A 21464-nucleotide genomic window follows, 5' to 3' on the forward strand; every position below is an offset into this window, starting at 1 on the left:
GTGCACTTTTAGAGAAATTCAGATAAACCTTTTCCCTGTTTTACCCCGCGGCAAAAATAACCGAAACTGTACCGAGATAAATGGCCGTTATTAATGTTTCTGTCAGCACTATTTATGGAACGGGAAAGCTGTGACTATGATATATAGTTATGGGTAAAGCGCTACGTGAGGAAAAGGCGTCAAACACCGTTTATTTTGAAGAAATTGAATGAGCTGCCTCCAAAATTAAAGCACCCATCCGTGGCAGTTAAAAAAGTGAGGGATAGACTCGAATATCATATCAAATAAAGATATTTGTGGAGATAACTCCTTGAACGATAAGATATGATGACGTCCCTCACCTGGCGATGGTACTTCTCACGATACGGTCGCGGTGATACTCGCAATAAAGCAGAAAATAATTATCAGGAGATTACTATGGAGCTTGCACACACTTTTCTGGCATCCTGATGAGTTCCTTACTCGTTTTGACAAAAAAAATGCGAAAAACATCGCCCGCGAATGACTGACAGGATGATATTATTATATCTAAACAGCTGAAGTCAGTCCTATAAGGGGAACGATATGAATTGCTGTTGCGTTGAAAAGTCATCAGAATTCCGACGTCGTGCGTGGTATTAAACAAAACGAAATTGTTGGTCGAGTTCTTTTAGGTTTGCAAGTAGTTTCTTTATCGGCTATCACATTCGTCACTTATTCAAATATTTATCAACTTTGAAGAATATTACTACGTTATGTTTTCCTCATATTTGTATTAACTCTCCCTTGAAAGCTTATTTCGATTACATTAAAAAGCCATTTGTTACAATAAATAACATTTTCTTTATAGGACCTTGTTGTTGTCCTTGATCTGTTACTAAAAGTGTCGCTACCTAAATTGAAATAACGCTACTTGAGTAATAGTTAAACAGTGTAAGAATTAGGAGACCTGAAATACTCAATTTACGCAACGTTACACTTGGGGATGTAAGCTTGTTGGCTGTTTTGACTTTTTTTTTTTTAATTGGTTGCCTAAAGATTACATAAGAATCCAGCACCAAACAAAGTATGTCAACGGAAGGACAGCGTCTACAGCGAGAGCACTATTCAACGAAGCTGTACCTTGCGTGACAAATACTGAATAACCACATGGCTTCAATTGCATAATCAGTCATAATTTATTTACCGTGCTATTTTCGGCACGGCAACTGAATGTAAACAAGCCGTTGGTCGCGTGACGTTTGAGAAGCCTGAAATATTTTTGGAGGGGGTTAAATAAATTGTGTGAATTAAGGAGTGTCCACTTGAGCAGAGACGTTAGATTGTCAGCAATCTGTATTTGGATTTTCGTTTGTTCACTGCAGGATTTGATCACACTGCTGAGAGGTAAGAATTATGTTCCATATAGATAAGAATTTAGCTCACTTGTAAAGTGTAGCCTCGCCAGACTTCTGCGACGCAAACAGAGATAATTCTGCCAAGAACTCACACTCTCCGCTCGATCGAACTGAAGTAATTTCCCCTGAAGTGCTTCTGCCGCCATTTCTGTCAGTTCACACAAACTTTCTGATATCTCCAGTATTCGCTGGTTTCCCTTTGTATTTTGAGTGTCTGGGTTTCTGGTCTATTATAATTTCAACTTTAGCGACACTCGTCAAATGCAAAACACGAAGACATAACGATTTTGATAAAGTAAAACAAAGGCGCCTTCAGTCGTCCTTCTGCATGAGACGAGTTAAAGTTACACACTCTCAGAAACAGGGAAAAGGAAAACAGTGATTGTCAGTTAAGATGGCCTTAACGGAAAGTTTTAATCGAAGATTCTCTCAGGAATGGAAAGAAAGGGACAAACTGTTTCTGATCGTCTTGAAGACAATCAGCTCTGATCATTAATCCTTCTGTCTGGTAGTTGTTCAGTTTTCAGTTTTTCACGTTAAGCAATGGAAGTGTTTGAACTGATGACAAAATACTCGCTTAATTCCTTAGAGTGTAGTTGATTTCATCTGACAGAAGTTAGAAACGAACTCAAAATCTCTTGAATCTGTAAAGAAACCAAATTGATGCTTGATTGCTTTGATCTAAATGCAGGTATGTCAGGTATTTGATAAAATAAATTAAACTTGCTCGCTGTCTGCTTCATTGATTGACAAGAGGGTCCCGTATACTCTTTATGAGAAACACGACTGGGCGATTTTTTTTTTACCTCGTGAATCGTGAATTGAATTGGTTTTCCTTTTCTTGAATCGTGATTAAAAATAAGATCTTTTTAGGTCCTCGTGAAGTAATATTTTTTATTTCAACGTGACCTGTGAATGAAGAACTGATTTAAACGTGATTCGTAACCATTTTGTTTTGCGCGATGAATTCCCAGCTTTTTGATGGTTTTAAAAATGTATTATTCTCGAACAGTAGTGGTTAAGTTTTGACCAGGGTTGTGACAGGACATGAACTTTACATGGATTAATAGAAGTCATAAAACAGACCTCTAATGGTCCTTGAACAAATAATATAAGACATTCTGTCATCATTTGTCACTTAAGACTGTTCAAGACTAGGAAAATTGAAAATTTAGTTGGGGAATTTAGTCTCTTACTTTCATGTGAAATGTCTCAAATGTGTGAATGTGAAAAAACTTTGATATTATTCGTGATGTGTGAAAAGGCCAAATATTTTTATGTGACTGAGTTTTACAAAGGGGTATAAGTCCGAACCTCTGACAATGAAAAGATACAAATTCTTAGAGACCTTTAAACTCAGTTCTTTGTGATTCATTAACAATCTTTCTCATTAATATGTATAAGTACCACATCACCAAAAAATTTCAATTCCAGTATTAAATGGCCAGTTCTCTCTTGGTTGCAAAAAGAACAACAACTTTCCTGTACATATTCAATAATTTTGATCATTATCCATAAGATTTACGATGAAAAAGCTGATTGGTCAAAAGCATTCAATCAATATACAATAGTGTGTGAAGTTGACATGATAAAATGCAATATCTGAGGCTTATACTGCATTTATCTTCTCGAGATCAATGTCTGCCTAGTTTCCTAGACCTTAAAGTTTAGTGTTCTCAAACTTTTGAAAACCAAGAGAGATGCTCAAAATAGCTGAATGCCTCTAAAAAATTTATAATAAAACAATTATTTAATCCAGTTTTTGATATCATGCTCAACCTCATTCAATAATCACTTATTACTCTGGCATCAAGACCATGGATAGACCATAGTCACCCATGTTTCTGCTATGGTTGTTCACAAGACTTCCTGTTGTCCAATTCTGTTTTTAATAATACACTTGATTAACAAATCAGACGACTGTTATCAATTAATCACAATATAATAAAATCTGAGAAAGAAACTATAGGCATCCATTATACATTTTCATAAAAAACAACAACAACAACAATTAACTCGGCAAAATGCAGGACAACAGTGTGCACACATCACACATTCTGTCCCCTTCCACAGGCATGACATGATAATTGTCCCTTTAATGGTCCTATAACACGGTCCAATTACAAGCATGACACATACACTGTACTATAAGTGCTCGAATTAGGCTGGTGATAACCAATCATGTTGAAGAATTTTGTTATAGTTTTGATTAACAGATGAAAAGTTATATTTTCAGATGAAAGTTTTTCCACCTCAACATTTTTAAATTCTGATATTTGCAAATTATTAAGCCCTGAAAAGGAAGTAAGGATTTTTTTATTGCTCTAAGACAGGGTAGCCTATATTAAAGATCCATGGTTTCAAAATTGTTGGGTTTTTTTTTTCAAGTCAACCCTGAGTTTTTTTAACCATTACTTGTTCGTTTGAAAAAGCAACAATTATATTCAGTACATATTTGGGGACATGAATTATTTTGTTCCTAGGTAAACACTCTCATTCCCTTGACCCTTTCACTCCCAAGATCTATTCAGTAATTCTCCCTACTGTTTGGAGAATTTGGTATTGGATCATCTAATAATCCTCTAACTGATATTTTCCTTTGTTCATATCACTTACAATATCTGCTTGATGTTGTGTTGATATTTTGGGAGGAGAATTCCTGTATTGGTCACTCATGCAAGGTGAAGGGTTAAATAAATATGTTATACATGAGTTTTGATGTTGGTTAATGATTGCAATTGTAAAATTTTTAACTTGAATTCATTTTGCTGAAAATTAAATATTCAAGAAACCAGGCACAATTTGTAAAGATTTGGAGACAGTCCTTGATAGATTTGTTAATTAATGAAGGATCTTAATTTATTTTACAGTCAACTCTCTGCTAATGGACACTCTCATAGGTGGCCAGTTCTAATTATGGACACTTTTTTCAATTCCTCATTTTTCTGCTTAGTACCAATTGAGTTCTTTATCACTATCCTCAGTTAATTGATATATACTTTTTCTTTTCACATTCCCTTCTTAGTTAAGCTTTTATTGATAAACATGAATAAGAAATTACAACCAGTTTTCTCTACTCTTTGTTATTTTTTTAATTTCATTAACAACATTCAATACATAACATAATGAGTACAGCAACTATGGGTGATTTGGATGATATTTCATGCAAAACATGTCTTCAATTGAAAATTGTAATCTTAAAACCATCATCCTGCTAGACAAACTCTGTAAAAAAAAAAAAGCAAACAAAACATAGAGCTCTCTTTCTGATTATTTTTGTATCAAAACAATGAGTATGTCTGTGAGAAGGACTTATCCAATCAGTCTTTATTAAATGACTAGGACCATATTCTGATGAATTCACTCTGTTAATTACAAGTAAAAATAGCTTACAGAGGATAAAATCAAACAACAGGTCTGAAAATTAGCAACTTGGTCTGATATCAACAGCTTAGAAATCATTCATGCTTTGGTTTATTTACAACTGTCTTAGGTTATCACATGAAAACAAAACCAACCATAGATTTGCCCTAATTATTTCTTTCCTGTTGGATATTAATTTTGAAATGGAAGTAGTAATTCGTATGTTTTTGGAAAAACAGCTTGGAAAACTCAGTGTATTTAAATTCAAATATCTTTCTTGTTCATAATTGCCTTTTCGTTAACATCTATAACTCAAGCAATTGTTTATGAACACAAAAATTATACAATTAGATTTAAGTTGAAATGTTTCTGATGAAAATAAATAACTCAAGACCCTTTACGCATAAGCATCCGGTCCTTTACTCAAAATGTTTAAAAGAACACTGAAGGGTGGATGGTTTCCAAAGATAATGTATTACGAGGAATAAATCATTACCTTGGTTCAGTAGATGTTAAATTATAAACCTCATTCTTGCCAATTTTTGGTTCGATTGTTCTTATAAATGCCACAAGAAAGTTAGTTCAAGTTACTCACCTTTAATGACAACTTGTTTTTTTCGTTCTGACAGTTACATTACTAAGACATGGATTCCCATATTTCTAAAGAAAAGCTGAGAAGTAAGATTGGAACAAATTATTTCAGAAGAAAAACATTAAATCTGTCAAAGTGGGATTTGCTTGAATTGCCTGAAGCGGTACTGGAATTAACTGAGTTGGACGAACTTGACCTGTCACGGAATAAACTTAAAACAATACCTGAAAATGTTGGAAAACTAAATAATATTACGGTCCTTGATGTAAGAGAAAACCAGCTGTCCATATTCCCCGCAAGTTTGACACAGCTGAAGAAACTCGAATGGCTGAACATCTCACATAACAAACTAACCACCATCTCTGATGCTATTGGTGAGATGGTGGCACTGGTGGGACTGAATCTGAGTTACAACCAGTTGACTGTGTTAAGTCCAGCTATAACACAGCTGAAGAAACTCAAACGGCTGTACATCTCACTTAACAAACTAACCACCATCTCTGATGCTATTGGTGAGATGGTGGCACTGGTGGGACTGGATCTGAGTTACAACCAGTTGACTGTGTTAAGTCCAGCTATAAAACAGCTGAAGGAACTCAAAGGGCTGGACATCTCACATAACAAACTAACCACCATCTCTGATGCTATTGGTGAGATGGTGGCACTGGAGGAACTGGATCTGAGTTACAACCAATTGACTGTGTTAAATCCAGCCATAAAACAGCTGAAGAAACTCAAATTGTTGTTTGTAAATGGGAATCCTTTTACAGTTGAAGGAATGAGAAGTGTTGCGGAGCTAGAAGATAGAGGAATAATTGACCGAGTATATTCAGATCTCCAAGGTGAGTAAAGGAAATTTCTGTTCACATTATTGTTGTGACGTGTGCATGTACTAAATTGGTTCTAATGATTGACTTGCAAGTGGTTATTCTGCTTGTAAATACTGTCAGTTTTTGTGTGGTTTAACAAAGTTGGCATCACTTGAGAAATACATGACATTTGTAACGGAAGTTTATGTTCTATATTGGAAAGCTTTATTTTAACAATTTGGCTGACATTGAAATTTAAGTTCATCAATAAGGAAATATGATTTGATGTGGAATCAAGAGAGTAAATGTTATTACAAATCATTCTATGCAGTTAGGCATCATTGTTTTGAGTTTTGCTTTCTATTTGACTGGAATAAAGAAAGGATAAAATGTATCCCAAGTCATTTCATTGATAGAAATTGTTGTTTTATTTTTGCTTTCTATTTGATTCAATGAAACTGTTCCAAAATTGAATAACTTGTAGCTTGTGAAACAAAATTTATAAACTAATACAATTTGTGAATTAAGTTACAGGAATAGAACTTGAATTTGTTTTAAGCATGACTAAATTCTGATTGTTATTTCCATATCACTGGTGATTTTTGTGCAATGTTTTTTACACTTGTAGTTGTTACCTTTTGGATATAAGCACTTTTTCTTTCTCTTTTACCAACAATTAATTGGTTATTGACTCCTCACTACTTAGAAGAACTGATTTAAGTCATTGCCTCTCTCTTTTGTGTGATCAGTCACAAGTGGTTCTAATTCTTAATGTTATAAAACATTGAGTCAGTTTAGTTTTGGTGTGCATGTTCACCAAACTCATCACTACATTTTATGCCAGGAGAATTATTTTGATTGACTGTGTAATTTTTATGTGAGAGTGGAATAAATGTGTTTTCCAAACTCACTAATGCATTAATATCAGAAAAAAAAATTTGTGATGGTTTAGTTTTTATATACCAGCCTTTAACTCCAACATTATTCATGTTGGATATTTATAGTAGTTGATTTGTAAACTTTTAACTTTGCTTTTTTTTCAATTATTTTGTACAAATTTTTCAGTGCAGAAATTTCTTTTTTCTTTGTGTTGTGAAAAATCTCTAATAAGACCAAATAGCAGATCAACGCAAAGTACAGCTGGCTTATGAAAGGGCTTTGAAAGATGGATATGTCACAGTTTACCGCAGTAGAATATTACTCATTGGTCAGGATCGAGCTGGTAAAACCAGTTTAAAGAAGAGTCTCCTAGGCCTTCCATTTGACTCTGAAGAACAAAGCACTGAGGGGATTGAAGTAGATCCTTCAAAGTGTGAAATTGATGTTGACCAAGCTGCAAGGAACTGGCAGTCCATTGGTGAGATTAAACCAGGACTGTTGGAATGTTCTAAAGATGTGGCAAAGACTGTTGTGGAGAAAATTTTTATACAAGATAAGACTTCAGAAGAAGATTTGGAGAAAGATTCAGTCCACATTTCACCTGCAGATTTTGAAGAGGGATCTTTTGATGGTTACAAATATGGCAGAAAAAAGGTGATGTCAGAATTCTAAAAACATTCTTTACAAGTACGTGTAAGGCAGCTTTTTAATGACAGTATAGTTTAAAATGCTTAATGTCAAATAAAGATTATGTAAACCTTAAAGTGAAGCAAAAATTAAGATTGTTTTATTATTTTTTTTAATTGATTTTGTTTTTTTACTTTGCAATGGTCTTAGCCAAAAAGCAGGGAACTGCTCATAGTCTAAACAATAATTTCCCTCCCAGTGTAGTACTTTAATTTTATTCAATTTACATCAAACTCTGGCATAATTATTTCAGACATGTAATTAGTTTGCTGGCTAAACTGAATCACTGTGGTACTTAACTCTTTCACTCCCAGATCAAATTTGCCATTCTACTTACTATAAAGTACATAATTTGCATAAAAGTAGTTCAGAGATTTTAGTATTGGATCAACTTATTATCCCCAAATTGTTTTTCTTCTATATTCTCATCACTTATCTGGTTGATATTGTATTGATATTGTAAGGAGAAATTCTGTCTTGGTCACTCATGGGAGTTAAAGGGTTAAAGTAATTAATTTCACCTTCTTTGATACTTTACTCAGGTTGAGGATAAAGGAGATAACCTGTCAGTAGATGCTACTCACAACATAAGCATTGAACACTCAATAGACTGCACCTCAGATGAGCCCAAGGTAATTATTGATGTTGCTCAACCCCCTGATACTGTGAAGCATGTTCATCAGTGGTTGAGGTATCTCCGAAGCAAAGACACAAAAAGTGGTTCATTCAAAGAAGAATCCTATATCATGGACATCTGGGACTTTGCAGGGCAGCACCTGTACTATGCCAGCCATCCTATCTTCTTATCACAGCGTGCACTGTACATACTGGTGCACAATCTCAGCAAGCCTTTGGATGCTACAGCTGAGCCCTGCATGAGACAAGGGAGTAATGATGTGAAATTGGAAAACCCTAACAATGAAACAAACATGGAGAATTTGCTGTCATGGCTGGCTACAGTACACGGTGTTTCCCTGGCATCTGATGACCCAGATGATGGTGCACAACATAAGCTGCCCTACCTCCGTCCTCCAGTGCTTATTGTTGGAACACATGCTGACAAACCAGTTGAAGACATAGAAGTAATAAAGAAACAAATACAGGAGAGAATTTCTGGTATGGAATATGAGAAGCATGTGGTCAGACCCTTATTCTGCATTGACAACACCCAGGGACAAAACTTGATTGACAACAGTCAAGGACAAAACTTGATTGACAACAGTCAAGGACAAAACTTGATTAAGAAATTTTTCCAGAAGATTCGAAAGCAGAGAGAAAAACATAAAACAGGTAAGATATCTCATGTCATATTGTATCCTTAACAATGTGTTACTTGCAGTAATTGATGGTTTTGTAATTGCATACTAGCTCGTCTATGGGTCAATTCCAAGAACACTTGATTTGTGACCTTTTCCTTTTAATCAAAGGCCCATTTGGTAGATGGTTGACAAGCATTGAGCATACAATAATTATTGTGTGACTCATATTTACATGTCATCTAGCAGTTCTGCTGTGTGTAATTATAATTTTAAAAAGGTTGGTAGACATGTAGAATGTCTCAGTGGGAGTGGTAAGGGAAGGATACCACCCTGGTTGAATGAGTTCAGGCTAATACTGGAAGCTAGTTAGAGTTGTTGCAGTTGTTTTTTTTTTCATTAGCTGCGCTCTTCTTAGCTTTCAGCTACTTTATGTACCAGCATCACTATACTGGGGCCTATAAATTTTTGCTGACAGATTCATTAATCTCAGAGTTTAAAATAAGGAACAGAAGATGATTTTGGGAAAAGGAGAATTATCTTCTGAGCTATGTTGTCAGCTACAGCATAAAATATCTGTTGTCACACATGTATGATACAAACTATTCTCATTGTAAGCACATGTTTCTGTATTACATTATGCTTTGAATTCATTTCCTAAGCATATACAGCTGAGGAAGAAGGAAAAGGAGATGGAATAGATGAATTGCAGAACAGAATCCTGGAGGTATTGAGGCAGGAGCCTTATATGGGGGAGAAAATACCTGTCAGGTAAACCAAAATATCTTTTTACCTGGCAAACCTCATTTCATGGACTTTGGGATTAATATTTTATTTAAACCATCATGAATAGTACTTTGAAGAGCAGTCAGTGTTTATAGCATAACTGTATATGTATGTAAATGTATGTGAAAACAAAAATAACTCACCTCCACTAGTTTGAAGTTATTGAAACCCTTAAAAACATCAGACTGTACAAATACACAGCAGTTATTTATGTGCAAACAAACAGAACTCTAATTCATGACATTGTGACAATACTATTTCTTTAAAAAGGTGTGAATGTCTGATGGATATTTGAGAAGGCACAGCTCTTTGAATGGAGAATGTTTGTGTGAAAAACATAACCATGTTTGAATTTTCCTAAAGTTTGGAGATAGCTAGACCAAGAAAATAGATGAATTAACACTGGAAGACTACAAATTAATACATGTCTGACTGATGTTAATATCCAATTTAAAACCCTAATACATTTTAATTATTCTGTTGCCTTCTAGATGGTTTTTGTTTGAAAAGGTGATTGAAGCTTTGCTGGCCAAACAGATTTATTACAGAAATCTGCAACAACTTGAGCACTATGCTAGGAAAGATTGTTTCATGAAAGATGCAAAAGAGTTTGAGGCCATGATCAGTTTTTATCATAGCCTTGGGATGATAATCAAGCACCGCAGTACAGTTGTACTTAAGGCTCAGTGGTTGATTGATCTGTTCAAACAGCTGATAACCATTCCACCTTTCAATGAACAGGTGAGAAAAAAAATTTCATGTTTGGAAAGCCTTACCTGCAAAATGGTTATTCATTTAGATCATTAGAAAATGAGCGTGACAATTTTTTAAATAAATAGGCAACTACAGTGTAATGCAACAGCTGTGATGCTTTGATCTTTACAACTGCTGAACCCAAGTTATTTTGTGTACATTTTGCAGCTTTTCAGGTCATAAATTGATTTAGCCTTTTTACTTTACAACAGACTTGCATTGACTTGCTACCATTCACAATCATTGTATTCACACAAGTGAATAGTTCTTTTTGCATGTGCTAATTGGCTTCTGCAGTGGTGAATAACAACTAATAGTCACCTCTGAGGAGCCCAAGATACAAAATTGCACGTTAAGAGTGTAATTTCTGACCATTTTGGTACACTGATTGAGATAAACTTTTCTAGTTTCTGTACATATACGTGGCGAACATTCAAAAGGAACATTTAGTGGACTTCTCTGATCTGGAATTGCTGTCATTTACATATTTTGTAGACTCCTTTATATGCTAAGTACTGGCAGGAACTTGAAGCAAGTGGCATCCTTAGCATGGAACATGTTGATCATGTGTTCTCCAGCTTTATCACGGGAGGAATCGTTAAGGCAGACATCCTTGATATGATGGAGCGATTTGGTTTGATCGCTAGGTTCTCAGCTTCCCCAACTGACGAGAAGTACTTTGTACCAGCTCAGTTGAAGTCATCGCCTGTAGAACTTTGTAAAATGGAATTATCATTAACTGACCCTTGTCCATTGTATCTCCTCTTTGTCCATGGCTTTGTCCCTCATGGTCTTTTCTTGCAGCTTGTCTCCCGATGTATTCGTTGGTGTTCAGAGACATGGGCCACGCATCAACCCACCCTGTACAAAAATGGAGCATGGTTTATTATTGGAAAAGATATTCATGATTTTGTCCTCATATGCAAAACAGGATTTGTGAAGGTAACCTTGAGACAAAGAAAAGCAAAAAGTGATCAGGTTGAAGGACAGAACTCCGTCGAACTAGCGACTCTTGTTTGTGAATTTCTTGAAGACACCCTAAAGAATTTGTCACAAGAAATGCCATACCTGAGAGGAATGAAGTATAGGCTGTGTGTTGCATGTCCTTACTGTCATCAAGGGGCAGAAGAAACACGTCGTGCATGCTCAGACCGCGTGAAAACCACTTGTACACACAAGGACTGCTTCCACCTCATTGATGCAAATGAAGGTCAGCCGGACATCTGTAAGCGAAAACCTTGGGATATGATAGAACCAGTTTGTGGATTGAAGAAATGGTTCTTGAAAAGAAGAAGCCAGGTATAATTGACTGTAATGATCTTTCAAGCAAAGATTTCTGGCCTCAGTTTCATGTTTGCTTTGCTCCTCTAATTTACTTCATGTGAATATCAATTGGGCTGTTATCAGTGTTGAGAAAGGGAGCCCTGATAGGTTGTCTTCAGTTTTAAATATAAGTCAGAGAATTTGTAATAAGATGAAATTATTTTTTAATTCTATACTTTTTCGTTTTACCATGGTAAAGTATTGATCAATTAAAATTTGTATGACCACATCCTAAGTTTTTTTTATGAAATTATCATTATCTTATAGGACCCTTTTTTCTTCAGGGTTTGTCCTCATCAAATGCAGCTAAAAGATCACATGATGAAGCAAGTGAAATCAATCCAATGAAGTCTGCTACAGCATTGAAGGTGACTCTTCTGGGCAGTGAGTGGAGTTCGTCTATGGGAGGCTTGTCCACCATCAACAGACAGCTTGCCATTCTGTTGGCCAAACACTCTGAAGTGGACATTACTCTCCTTGTCCCACAGTTTTCCTGTTCAGAAGAAGAGAAGAGAATGGCATCTAGTCACAATGTTACCATCTTGGAAGCTGAGAAACTTGAAGGCTTCGGTGATCCTCTTGAATGGTTGAGTTTCCCACCAAGAGACCTTGACATTGACTTTGTGCTGGGTCATGGTGCAAAGCTTGGTAAGCAAGCCCAAGTTATCAGAAAGTATCACAATTGCAAGTGGATTCAGGTGGTGCACACTGCACCAGAAGAACTTGCAATGTACAAAAACTATCCCAAGGCTATTTCCAAGGGTCAGGAGAAGAATTTAACGGAAGTGGCATTATGTAAGCTGGCAAATGCTGTGCTAGCAGTTGGACCAAAGTTGACGAAGGCTTACTCTTCTTACCTGCGCTCATGTGAGAAGCACCAAGATATAATTCAACTAACACCAAGCACGTTTACAGAGTTTTCCGACATTAAACAAGCTGCAGTTGACATGGACAACTTTAAGGTTCTAACGTTTGGCCGTGGTGACCCAGAGGACTTCAGCTTGAAGGGCTACGATATCTCTGCCAGAGCAATAGTTGAACTGGAAGACAGGTCTTACCATCTGATTTTCGTGGGTGCACCTGACGGTAAACAGGATGAGGTGGCCAAAAATTTACTGGAGAGTGGAATTGATAAAAAGCAGCTGACCGTGAGGAAGTTCATGCATAGCAAAGAGGGATTGAGAGAATTATTTTGTGAAGCTGATCTTTGCATCATGCCCTCCAGAACAGAGGGTTTTGGTTTGACAGCACTAGAAGCATTCTCTGCTGGTCTTCCCATTCTTGTCAGTAGAAACTCAGGATTTGGTGAAGCACTGTGCACTGTACCATCAGGGAAATCATTTGTGGTGGAGTCCGAGGACCCTGAGGAGTGGGCAAAGGCAATTGCTGGTGTCCGACAGAAGAAAAGATCAGATCGACTTCAAGATATTCAACAACTGAGGAGTTCCTATGAAGAGAATTTTAGCTGGGAGAAGCAGTGTGACAGTCTTGTGGAAAAGATGTGGGACATAGTTCATGGTGAGAGTGTTTTGAATATCCTTCAAAAAGTGTTTTAGGGGGCTACTCGGCTTTCAGTCTCAAATTAACTGTGATGATCACTGTGTTATTAAAATAGAAGTTTCTCTCTATCTTTTTAGCTTCGGAAAGACGAGACACAAGTTCTAAAGCTGGGCAGGTCGAAGTTATTGACATGTCAACCAAACAACGAACAGTGGATTCATTACTGACTCCAAGTGAGTAAAAGAATTTAATAACACATAATAATAGATATCCCCAAAGAAGTACAGACAGGTTACAAGGAGATCCAGTGATTTTCTTTCCTTGACTCTTGACTTCAGGCAAGCTATGTTTTGTAAAAACTTAGCAAGGTACTTTTTACTTTTGAGACATGTTTTTACTTATACCCCTGCACTCTTCAGTCACAAACATAAGACATGAACAAAAAAATTTGATTTTCTTTCACTTCCGAATGTGGACGGATGGCTTAGTATTTCTTTGAGTCATTTGAAGTTTTCACCCAATTGGAAACTACCATGAAATTTCTGAAACCAGGCTTGAAACAAGGAGACATGGGGAGCTCTTACTGTCTCTATCGAAATCAGTTTATGTTCTATTCATGATACAGTTGTCTGTTGAAACAGTATTGAAGTAATCACATATTCAAACTGTAGAAGAAATATGTCAGTATATTTTTGAAGCCTGTACTTTTTTTCCAGGATTCCTCTTTCCAGTTACACAGATATGTCAGAGTGTAGACCTCATTGTTAATTTTTCTTCTCTGCTTCTTCCTCTCTTGATTATTGGTGCATTCATTCACAGGCAGAAATCAAAGCTAAAAAGTAACTTAATTGACAGCTGCAACTTCCTTTTTAAGGCTAAGTTGTTGGATAAAACAGCGGAAGTCTGGTGGTTGAGGCTCTTTTCTTTTTTACCCTAAAAGTTTCTCTTACTAGGCTGAGAATTGTTAATTTCCAGCAGACAATTGTTTTGCTTTTTCCATGCAGTTAGATTAATAAAGACCTTTTATTTTTTAGGTTTTCTTGAACAAATCATCCAGGAACTTCAGCAGATGCAGCTGGATGCAAGCAAAGTCAAGAGTAGAACAGATCTATCATTGGGGCTGAGGAATATTGCATCAGACAGGGGCTTCAGAATATCTGACAATCAAGGATTAGGAAATTGCATGTTCCATGCCTTGTCTGAACAACTGGAAGTTGTTAAGGGAATCAAAATCCCACACGGTGAATTAAGACAAATCTTGGTTCAGTACCTCAGGGATAACCCAAAACTTGTAAGTTGATGTTAGTATGTCTAACATAGTATGTCATGTGATGTTATTTAAAGAGTATGATAAAGGTTAAGAGATAACACAGGCCACTTGGCCAACACCACCAGAACCATCCCAGTGTTCACAGCGCGAAGTGACCAGGAGTACTGTTACTCTTCCTGTATGGAATGATGGTCTTTTTTTTCAGGAGCTCTTATACCAGCTTGTACCCCTGGTGCAAAGAGGAACCTGAAATATTTAGCTTTATTATTTAAGAAGCCACACAGTGATGTTGGTTACAGTTAAATTCATATGTTACTTAATGTGGGGTCTGAAGAAGCAGGCCACCACAGTTTTAGTCATTTGAATATTCAGTTTTAAAAAACTTTCCCTTTAGACTTCCATCAGATGACAGAATTCTAGTCATTCTCTTAATGATGGATCTTTCTTGTTGTTTTCCTGCTGTTTGCAAAGCATTTTGGAATTTACACAGATGTTTTGAAAAAGTAACAAAATCTGTACTATGAAGTAAATTGCCATTTAAAGGTCATCTCAAACAATTCTCATAAGATTACTCCCTGACTTGTACTCTATGCACTCAAGTTTCTATCAACAATCCTTTTATGTTTCTTTCTTTAACTGATCTTTATTACAGCCAGATGGAACAGATCTGTTTCACTTTGTCCATGGACATCAAACATGGAGTGAATACCTAGTACACATGGAAAGAGATGGTGCTTGGGGTGATCATGTGATTCTGAGTACCACAGCAAACTACTTTGAAACATGCATTCGTGTGGTCAGCAGTCTATCCCATAGAAATGATGTAATCATAATGCCACATTGTGCAGTTGACGAAAGGAAACCTCTTGTGCTGGGACATATTCATGAGGTGCACTATGTCAGCCTTCAACCCATGCAAGGTACTGCTCATTACATCACTCCAATGTAATGTAATTTCTGTTTTACTGTCATATTAGTTAGTTAGGATGCTCATTTTTCATTTTAAGACTGAGTTGACAACAGTCAACCTCTTTGTTGTTCGATTTGTGACTTTGCTCATTTAACACACATCATGAAATTTGTGGTTTTCATAATGTCATGCTTCATCACTGGCTCCCATCACAATAATCAAACACAATTCATGCACTGTATTGTTCTCCCTCACCATTTAATCACAGTGTTCTGATTAATGTGTTTACAGGTTAAAGTGGCAGGCCCCTACAGTCACTTTGATCGGCCCTTGTGAAGAGTGTGGCCTAGCAGAATGACTTTATAAGCATACAGACTATTGATGCAAATTGGACAACTAGAGCCTTCTTCATCCTGATTTATCCAATGTAAACTTCAAAAATTTAGATTTGATTTTAGAGGTTCTATAATATTAGTTTTCAAATGTATCATATGAAAAGAAAAACAATCCAAATGACAAGGGATGTAAAGAAACGACATCATACTGTTAAAAGTTATTGTAACTATACAAAAGTGTCTACAGGAAACAAAACACTATCACCAATATGAAATTTTATTTAGGGGATTTGAAACATGAACTCAGTTACTCTTAATTTTAATGGACCAACAAAAATATTTATTGCTACATACCATTTGTATGTACAACTTTGAATCTACCTCTCACCTTTTTAACTGCCACAGATAGGCAATGGATCAGTGCTAATTGATGATCTTACATTAAATTGTATATTAGGGAAAAATCGTAAGACTCTCCATTTATTGTAATTGTTTTAGTGTAGTGGTAAATGTTTTTGTAAAGGGTAGTTGTTTATGAATATATATAATGATGGACTGTAATGAAAATCTGTATTTTGCACTGAAACTTTGCAAAATTCTTAAATTTAACAACAGTGATTCCATATAGTTTTTAATCATCTGTCAGCACAGAAAATCAGCTTTAATAATAACTGAATGCATGTGATTACTGCAATATTCATGATGAAATTTGCCAAGAAAAAAGCAACCTATAGATACTTTTAAGCTTTCCTACAATTGACTCCTCCCTCCTCCTATTGAAAATGGTAATATCATTATCTGTTACTTAGGCATTAGTAGACCAACATGTCGGATATACATATTTTTAAATCATCTAGTGGTATGAAATACTTGAGATCTCCTCATAATTGTTACTTCAAGACAAAAATATTGTAAAAATGGAAGTTAGCAAAAATAAATATGTCTTTACAAAGTCTGTTAATATTTACTGGTTGCAGTTTGTGATAACTTGTATGTATTAGAGCCCTAATTACAGCGCGGTTGTTGTAAAGGTTTTTCATGGGCATCAATGGTTGTACTGTATTTAGCTCAATACTCTATCTTTGAAAATGTATTGATCACAATTTCACTTAGTAATTTACACCTCTAACCCCCAGAGTTTGTGCCGCTGCATTTGGTTAGAGAATACGTTCCTACATTTTATCTCTGGGTATTCTTTGGGTTTTTGTATCAGGCAGCGCATAAAGCAAGTCCTGCATGAGCGGTCTGTTAATTATTTCAAATGCAATGTAGTCTGTTTACATATGCGCCGCAGCCGCATTGTATTTTAGTAAGTTTTTTACTATCTCTAAATATGAAGGGTTCTAAAACCCAATGTACTTCTTTTATTGACTCTCACTCATGACCTAGGAACTGTGTAACTTTTGACTGACATACTAATTTATAGTTTTTTGTTTAACCTCAAAATATTTTTGAGTTGTGTTGTTCCAGCAGATATTGATATTGACTGCAACTGGAAAAATCTCGAGTGCAGAACTGTCACTTATATCGATAATCTTAACTAACTCCTTGCCCTTGGTTTTTATTCTTGTACTGTGTATTAAGATACATGTATACACCATTCACAGCCTGGCTGCCACAGGGTGACTTCAATATCTCCTGAGACAACACATGTCAATATTCCTTTACTTTAAGAAACTAGGAAGAGATGTAGGTCTCAAATTTTGCGCCCTGGTTTAGGCGAGTTGCATACTTGGTAAAAATTTTCTTAACTTACAGTGGTGGTGCCAATAAATTACGTTCCGGAGATAAAAATGTTTATCCATGTGATGCTGTTGCAATATATCTGCATCATATGTTTATCCATCAGTTGCAGGCGAAGTAAATAGACGAGTAACTATTTTCCCTCCTGCAGTATTCCGCCGCAAAGGTTAGAGGAGTTCATTTTCGTAACCATGGTTATGGACACACCTCCGTCACACCTCCTTATTGCTCCAATGAGAGTTTGCGTTCAGCTTTCCCAGAATGCCCGGGCAATCATCTACTCGGAAGTCTAACTTTACTTCGAAGTTTTCCTGTAAATCGCATATGCTTTATATTTCCTCTTCTGTTAGCCGTAAAAAGTATATTTTGTATTGGAGATCGTGTGCTAGCCTTTCGTAGGATGGAGTTTTCTCTTGCAAGTCTTTACGACCGATTTTAACTCATTCAGAAGAGGTAAGTGCGAAGTAGTTCGCAGCTTGGTCAGCGAGGAGTCGTATGTAAATTATTCCTTCGTTGCCTTGGTCAGTTAGCCTCTCTCACTTCTCGTTTCTTTTTGTTACTGACGCGTATTGATAAAAAGTGTTAATGACGATGAAAAAATTCATGTTTAAATAATTTGCCTTCGATATTTATTTGTATGTTCATTCTCGGAACTGTCTTAAAGTAATCGTTCCATGTTTTCGCTATCGAGGGCTTCTAACAATTCAATAAAGAACAGAGTTATTGTGGAAACTGTGAGATAGCCGTTTTGAGGGGAGCTGTTGGGCAGTGCAATGTAGTACAGACGCCACCCTACGAGTCAGTGGCACCAATGCATAAATCAGCCCATGTGGTGGAATGTCCACAGGCATTATCACTAAACATGTGTATGATGATTTATGGTTTTCAATTCTATTGAAATTTATCCAAGCTTGTTCTTTTAGGTGAAAGATTTAGGATAACTGACTGAATTAGTTATCAATTGTTTGCTCTAAGCTCTAATTCTCTCATAATTCTGCAAAAACATCGGGTTTCGTAATGGGTTATATCCTCCATACTGGGGGCTATTCAATTTTTTAACAGTTAGGAAAATCAACTTTGAGTTGCATTATGGCAAGATAGTCTAGAGGTAAATACTGATTTTGTTCTTACTTGTTTGGTACTTTTCTATGCAGATGGTTTCCACTAAAATGACTTAAACCAGTGCATTTTCTTTTTTGAAAGGGACCAAATTATTACAATTAAAAAGTTTAGTCCAAGTGCAATAAACACTAGCTAACTTTGCTTACTCTTGTTCTACAGGGGAATATTGGTCATCAGTTGTTTTTGTAAGGACCTCAGGAAAAAGTTCTCTAGTATGGCTGCCAGGCTTGGTAAGAAAGTATTATTTGCAGTTGTAGCTGAATTCATCTGTAGCAATGACATTTATAAAATTAATTAGAGACAGTTGATTTCATTTTGATATTTTAAATGGAAATTTAGGGTGATGTGGTGGACATGGCCACCAATCATCCTCCACCCATACCCTGGCCACTGCCACCATGCCCCCCTCTTCCTCCTCTCTTGCCTCCTCCTCTTCCATAGCGAGAGGCACACTCCTTGTATGAGTGGCCTCTCTCTCCACAGTTGAAACATTTTTTATTTCTTATAGAGAAAATTAAAAGAAAAATATTTGATGAAAAGTTGCAATAGGACAATGCTCTTACAAGGAAATGTTACCCAACTGACAACTATACTCACAAGATCTAAATTAATAAACCTATTACCCTGAAATCCCTATTTGTATTTAGATTTTTATCTTTCCTCCGATGTCTGGGTACTGCAACTTTTTTTGTAATTGAAATAAAATAGTTGTTGTATATATGTTTATGTATTGGAAACTGTTGCAATGGACCTTCAAGGGTTTTTTTATTTGATCTGTATTTAATTTTAATTTCTTTGTCAACAGTCTAAAATAATCATAAAGTATTACATTTCTTTTTCTTCTCAGTCCTTTCAATCTCTGAGAAATTATCTTAATCTTTCCTATATGAGAATTGTTAAGAAATGGAATTTGTTTTCATGCAAATAGGGATTTACATTCATTTGTTAGGTAGTATCATTTTTGGCTCTAATCAAATGAACAATGTATTTTCACAGTTGTTAACTTTCAGTCTCTGTTGGACAGTGAGTAAATACTTAGTTATTGTATGAAATTAAAACATACCAAGGAAAGTGCTTGAACAATTTTTATCCATTTGTTGCACTGATTTAAAAAAAAAAAAACTCATTAGTTCACTGCACTCACCCATTTATTTATTTTCTTTTTTTATGCAATGAAACTCATTTGTGCACACTTTCCATGGAATAATCTCTATTTTTTACTGATTAAAAATATTTCTTGGGCCCTGTATTGTTTCTAAAATTTAATTTCTTTTTTCTTGAGCATGATAAATTTAAGATTTTCTGAATTCTGTGGAAAATGACATTTAAAACAAATGTTAGCCTAGTTTATTGCAATGTCAGTTGACAATTTAATTAGCCATTCCTCTTCTTCCACCCCTTCTCTTTTTTACTATTTTTCTTGTCCACATCTCTTTTATGAAAAAAGTAATCCTCCAAATTTTCATACGCCAGTGGTTTATTCTCTGGAATCTCAAAGGTTATTCTGGTCAATGGAATTAAAGACTGCTTGCTCTCTTTGAGGTTCTCAATATTGGCAAGTATTTTGGCATGGCTCAAAAAAGACAAGTTGACAATGATTTTTGGTTGAGCATTAAAACAATGTTAATCATTAATATTCTCAGCACTACCAAAGAACAAACTGTAGTGTTGTCAGTTGAGTGATCAGTCAGCTCTCTGATCCTGGGAGTGAAAAGGTCACACCATGATTTAATGTAGTTGGCTGTTAGAGGAGACAAACTGGGACAAATTTGAACACAGTGATCATTTTACTTGTCATGGACAGCACTATTTATAATTTGACAAATGACAAATGAAAAATAGAAACAAAGAAATGCTTCCTGTGAGGTGAGAGAGCATCACAGTCCAAATAGTGCTTTTGATTTATTCCTTTGAATTTTTTTTTTATTATTATTATCTATTTTTATTTTTAGTAAATCACACCAAGGGCAAAAGGGTGCCCATTACCAAATTTTGGACTCAGCAGAAGACAATTCTTGAACAGATTAAGGTTACTCTCTGTAATCCCACATTTCAGCAACAAACACACTGACTGCATTATAATAATTTTCACCACTTATTCTTAAAGTGCTGGCAGAAAAATAACGTCCATGGTTGTTGTGTTCTATACTTCTCTTTTCAGGCTACATTCTGAATACCTCTTTGAATAGAGCTCTGAGAGTCTGACAGAAATATCCCAGGAGATCACACGACCATAGTGCTCTAACAGCTGACATGCAGCTGGTCTCTGGTGGCACTTTCATCACACCTTTATCACACTGATCATTTGATGAGCTGTCATCAAAGACATATCTGACTTGCCCATCCATTTTTTTCTGATCACTTGACGTTTCCTTTTTTTTTCTTTTTAATTCATACACCAAAAAAACATGCCAGAGGAAAAAAAAAACAAAACAAGACAAACACACCAAAGAAAGAATCTGAAGATGAATTTGTCCTGAAGAATTCATTTGAAGCAGCAAGTACATGTGATTGCAATTTTACTAAGAGAAAAAGCCTTTGCAAATCAGGAGTGTTATGAATGCTCTATTAAAATAAATTATCAAACCAAACCTCACATGCCTTCTATATTCTTCCAATCTAGATTTCAAATAACTTTCTTATTGGGTAATTTGTCAGGGGTACAACTAATTTGAGCAATGCTCAGGAGAAGAATTGTGGGTATGTTTTTTCTTGAAAACACTTCTTGATTATTTTGCTTTTTGTTTTTCTTCATCCAAT

General features: G+C 35.8%; 1 protein-coding gene and 1 long non-coding RNA gene across 5 annotated transcripts in view; both read left to right on the forward strand.

Annotated features, from left to right (window-relative positions):
- Window positions 1–16791, forward strand: part of LOC131781145 (uncharacterized) — a 93083-nt gene extending 76292 nt beyond the window's left edge. For 3 of the 4 annotated variants that reach the window (XM_066167642.1, XM_066167643.1, XM_066167644.1), the window contains exons 2-12: window positions 5369–6173; window positions 7252–7673; window positions 8249–8996; window positions 9625–9733; window positions 10240–10489; window positions 10997–11800; window positions 12109–13342; window positions 13462–13557; window positions 14359–14615; window positions 15247–15514; window positions 15796–16791. In XM_066167642.1, the coding sequence (XP_066023739.1) occupies window positions 5384–6173; window positions 7252–7673; window positions 8249–8996; window positions 9625–9733; window positions 10240–10489; window positions 10997–11800; window positions 12109–13342; window positions 13462–13557; window positions 14359–14615; window positions 15247–15514; window positions 15796–15800 (4983 nt within the window). In that variant the 5' untranslated portion in view covers window positions 5369–5383 and the 3' untranslated portion in view covers window positions 15801–16791. Of the gene's footprint in view, window positions 1–1253; window positions 1366–5368; window positions 6174–7251; window positions 7674–8248; window positions 8997–9624; window positions 9734–10239; window positions 10490–10996; window positions 11801–12108; window positions 13343–13461; window positions 13558–14358; window positions 14616–15246; window positions 15515–15795 lie in introns of those variants that run through there. The other variant, XM_066167641.1, reaches the window with a different exon arrangement.
- Window positions 16792–17873: 1082 nt separating this feature from the next.
- Window positions 17874–21460, forward strand: LOC131781148 (uncharacterized). Its single transcript, XR_010717646.1, has 3 exons — window positions 17874–18035; window positions 18864–18934; window positions 20866–21460. It is a non-coding gene; the product is annotated as an uncharacterized lncRNA (long non-coding RNA).
- The last annotated feature ends 4 nt before the right edge of the window (window positions 21461–21464 follow it).

Source organism: Pocillopora verrucosa, chromosome 5, assembly GCF_036669915.1.
Source record: "Pocillopora verrucosa isolate sample1 chromosome 5, ASM3666991v2, whole genome shotgun sequence".
Taxonomy (NCBI): Eukaryota; Metazoa; Cnidaria; class Anthozoa; order Scleractinia; family Pocilloporidae; genus Pocillopora; species Pocillopora verrucosa.